The sequence below is a fragment of the Triticum dicoccoides genome, chromosome 1A (genome assembly GCF_002162155.2).
Source record: "Triticum dicoccoides isolate Atlit2015 ecotype Zavitan chromosome 1A, WEW_v2.0, whole genome shotgun sequence".
NCBI lineage: Eukaryota > Viridiplantae > Streptophyta > Magnoliopsida > Poales > Poaceae > Triticum > Triticum dicoccoides.
The window spans coordinates 541,807,084-541,811,263 of NC_041380.1; the positions used below are offsets into that span (position 1 = coordinate 541,807,084).

The 4,180-nt window shown below is 52.2% G+C and overlaps 1 protein-coding gene across 1 annotated transcript; it reads right to left on the bottom strand.

Annotated features, from left to right (window-relative positions):
* Positions 1–200: 200 nt before the first annotated feature.
* LOC119287282 lies at positions 201–1,424 on the bottom strand. Its single transcript, XM_037566801.1, has 2 exons — positions 1,180–1,424; positions 201–1,064 (listed from the first exon to the last, which is right to left on the bottom strand). Exons 1-2 carry the CDS (start codon positions 1,375–1,377, stop codon positions 387–389), a joined length of 876 nt encoding a protein of 291 aa, XP_037422698.1. The 5' UTR covers positions 1,378–1,424; the 3' UTR covers positions 201–386.
* Between the last annotated feature and the right edge of the window lie 2,756 nt (positions 1,425–4,180).

The following is a 4,180-nucleotide window of genomic DNA, read 5'->3' on the forward strand; positions in this document are numbered from 1 at the left end:
ACTTGACAACTAAACATCCTCGCGTCACTAAATTTGTCATAAAAACATCTAGAGTTGCCATGTGTTCGTGCCACACGTGTGACATTTATCATCGATTGATCACCTCGGCTGTGGTCGATCGCTGCGTAAGAGATAGCTGGGTGGGTTGGTTCACCGGAGCAAAGATCATTGAGGCCAACGCCCCTACCCGAAGCGCTCGGTAAATGAAGGAGCAGCTGCATCCTTGGCGGTTTTGATCACCGAGGGAGCAAGCAAACAGTGTATTCCCACACGAGAATTCAATTCATAGGTATGTATGTATGTATGTATGTATGTATTCGTGGTAATTTCGCAGGCCGGCAGTTCACAGGTTGCAGCCATCTCCAGGTGCGAGTGTGATCGATCGCTCACGCGACCTCCACGGCGGTCCGGCCGCCGAAGTCGAGCGTCAGCATGGAGGCCCTGAACCTGCGCTGCTTCTCGCTCTCCGGGGACCCGGCCGCCACGGGGGCACCCGCGCCGGCGCCGGTGGTTGCCAAGAGGCGGTCCGGCGTGCCGAGCCACTTGGCCTCCATGTACCGGCGCTTCCTCCAGGGCGCCATGTGCAGGCTGCTCTCCCGCGCGCACCGCTTCGCGGCGGCGCACATGGCCGCGACCACGGCGCGCAGCTTCTCCGCCCTGCCCACGAACGCCTCCGGGAGCGCGGCCACCAGCGCGCCGTACCCGGCGCCGCCGCGCGCCATGGCGAACTCGGCCCGGAAGCTGGGCTCCACCACCACCCGCACCGCCCTGCCGCTCCTCGTCGGCACCACCACGTCCACGTAGCTGTGCTCCCCCGCGGGGAACTCCGCCGAGCGCGCCCACCTGGACCGGCACACGGCGCTGTCGTACCCGGCGTCGCGCAGCCGCGCCGCGACGGACCGGAGCGTGCAGCCCCGGCACCCACCGCCGGCCGTCGCGCGGGTCGCGCAGGAGGAGCAGACGCCAGCTGCCGCGGTGGCGGTGCCGGACCGCGCATGCCTGACGGCCTCCTCCGTGTCCGCCCGGATCCGGCTCTCCGCCGAGCTCATCTTGCCCAGCACCTCCTGCGTGTACGCATTCGTGACGGCGAGATTAATTTACATGCCGCCCGATGATGCGATGACAAACAGCCAAGCACACACGCCAACCAGTTCACGACGATCGACTCCATTAACTTACATGCAAATGGGAGAGCTGCTCCGCCCAGAACGCGCTGCTCTCGGCGGCGGCGCCGCCGCCGGCCCTCTCGTCGTCGCTGCAGCCGCCGTCGCCGACGGTGGTTTCGTCCTCGGGCCGCCGCTCCCGGTCGGCCTCCTCGTAGAACCCCAGCACCATGTTCGACAGGCTCATCTCGTCGCCGGCCTCCGCCACAACCATTTCCTTCTCTCGTGCTTGGTTGTAAATCTGGTGTGCGTGGCTCACGTTGCTCCGTGTGGTCAGCTGCGGGCTCCTTCCCGCCGGCTTATATACCCGGAGACGCGGCGGACGTGGCGAGGCGGCAGTGGATGGTACGGTGCTCGCGGCGGGACCCGCGCGGAGTGGATGAGGCAGTTCCAGATGGCGTGGGGCCCCGGTCGCTAGGGATAATTGAACAGCACGATCACACGTCGGTTCATGGCCTTGATCCTCTGCGGAGGAGCAAAAAATGCTAGATGCACGAACAGTTACGGGGCTTTACAGACTCCTTCCAATTTACTAAACGTTAATTTACTAAACGTTCACCGAGCAATGCTACACATACGCAATGTTTAGGGCTGCAAACAAGTCGAGTTCGAGCGAGTTGCACATGGCTCAGCTCAACTCATATTAAAATTCGAGCGAGCTCAAACTAAATGAAGCTCAAGATCGAGCTGTAGAACATGACTCATGCTTAGCTTGTAACAATTTCGAGTTGATCTCGAGCTAGTTTCGAGCTAAATGAGAGGATAAAAATATAAATCTATGACTATTATTCCAGCTAGATAAAGCACAACACCACATAAAAAAAGCACTAAAAATATTATTCCATCAAAATGATGATAATTTAAATTTCTTAGATGTAATTTGACTTATTCTCTCATGACTGAATGTCTAGAATCGACATAAGATAATGATTCGCAAAATATACTCCCATCATTGGGACCACCACCGCGGAGTATATAATTGGGAAAACCAAGCAGATGGTGGTCTTCAATTGAAGGTACCACCATCGCTTCATAGTCGGGAGAGCTCATCTTTTCTTGGACCAACAGATGGTGGTCTTCATGGATGAAAGAAAACAAAAAACAAAGGTGCATATGCTGGGAAACAACAGAATAGTTAACGCACGGCCGACCACTTACCATACGAAGGTAGAAATTTTCTCAGCAATTAATTAAGCTTCCATGCTTGCTTGCAAATAAACAAAGAAAAATCGTGAATGACATATATGGCATAAATTATCCTATTTTCATTTAATATCTAGCATGCTCATCTAACATAATAATATTATGCCGAGCTATCGAGCTAAAATCGAGCGAGCCAGTATTGGCTCAAGATTGGCTCATTTCTTGACCGAGCTACAAAAAATGTTCATACTCAGCTCGTTTCTTTTCGAGTCGATCTCAAGCCGAGCCAAAAAAAGAGTCGATCTCGAGCGGGTCATGATCCTCGAGCTTTTCTTGTAGCCCTAGTAATGTTACATTCAGATTCTACGTAAAAGTTGATGTGGGGTTTGTTAATTGGGCCAAGATTAGCAGCTGAGGCCCACCCCGGTTAAAATCAGGGGGGGAGAAGAGAATTTTATGGAAGGTTAAGTAAGCTTACGGAGAAGGTTTCGTAGGTGTAGAATTATTGACGTTCACCCCCCCCCCCTTGATTTTCATGGGGTGGGCCCGCTTCCACAACTAACCCCAATCATTAACGACCACGTTGAATCAGCCCCCGTAACACCCCGTAATCCTTCGTACGTGTAGCATTGTTGGCGGAGGAGCGCGGAAGATTTTCTTACATGGAGTAGCAAATGAGATTTTGCAAAGAAGTGAAGGAAGTGATGTACATCTTTGGGTAGGCCTCGGGACTGAAAACAATTACCAAAAGTCCTCGGTGATACTGATCAGACCGGGCTGAGGAAGATACAGAGAGGGTAGCCGCGGCCCTTCCCTGGAGGATTCAGAGTTTTCTGTGCAAGTATCTAGGGCTCCAGCTTTTGATCAAACAACTAACCCGCAATCAGTGGATGCGGTGTTGAACTTCCTGTCAAGATGGACGAGAGGCATGATTACAAGGCCGGACAAGCTGATCTTTGTGGTGAGGGCCAGGCCTACTCACCATCTTATCGTGGCTGATGCATCGAAGTTGGTGCTTGATAGCTGAAAGTGCGTTATATCGACTAGAGGGGGGTGAATAGGCGATTTTTATGAGGGTCTTCAAAATGTGGAAGTTATGAAGACAAACAGCAGAAATATGCCTATTACTATGCAGCGGAAGGTAGACTACACTAGGCAAGCCATGGTCAAGTATCAACAGAGTGAAAGCACAGTGACAAATGGCTGCAGTGTAATAAGGATCAGGTAGGAAGATATTATGAAGCCAAACAGATCATATACTCACGTTGTGAAGACAAAAGATAGAACAGACATGCAATGACTTCACAATGAGTAATCAGTAAGTAAAAGGAAGTGAAGATGAAACCAGTGACTCGTTGAAGACAATGATGTGTTGGACCAGTTCTAGTTGCTGTGACAACTGTACGTCTGGTTGGAGCGGCTAGGTATTTAAACCTTAGGACACACAGTCCCGGACATCCAGTCCTGAACACGCAGCTCAGGACACCAAGTCCTCACCGTATTCTCCTTGAGCTAAGGTCACATAGTCCTCGCCCAATCACTCTGGTAAGTCTTCAAGGTAGACTCCCAAACCTTCACAGACTTCGTTCACTGGCAATCCACAATGTCTCTTGGATGCTCAGAACGTGACGCCTAACCGTCTGGAGGATGCATAGTCCTCAAGTGTAATAAGTCTTCAGATCACACAGACAAGAAGACTTAAGTGATGCCCAATTCTCTCTGGCTCTGGGTGGTTAGGGCTTTATCCTCGCAAGGAATTCTCTCTCAAAGGCTTCGAGGTGGGTTGCTCTCAAACGACAAAAGCCGTACTCTCAATCTGAGCAGCCAACCGTTGATGGTTGTAGGGGGTGGGCTATTTATAGCCACTTGGCAAC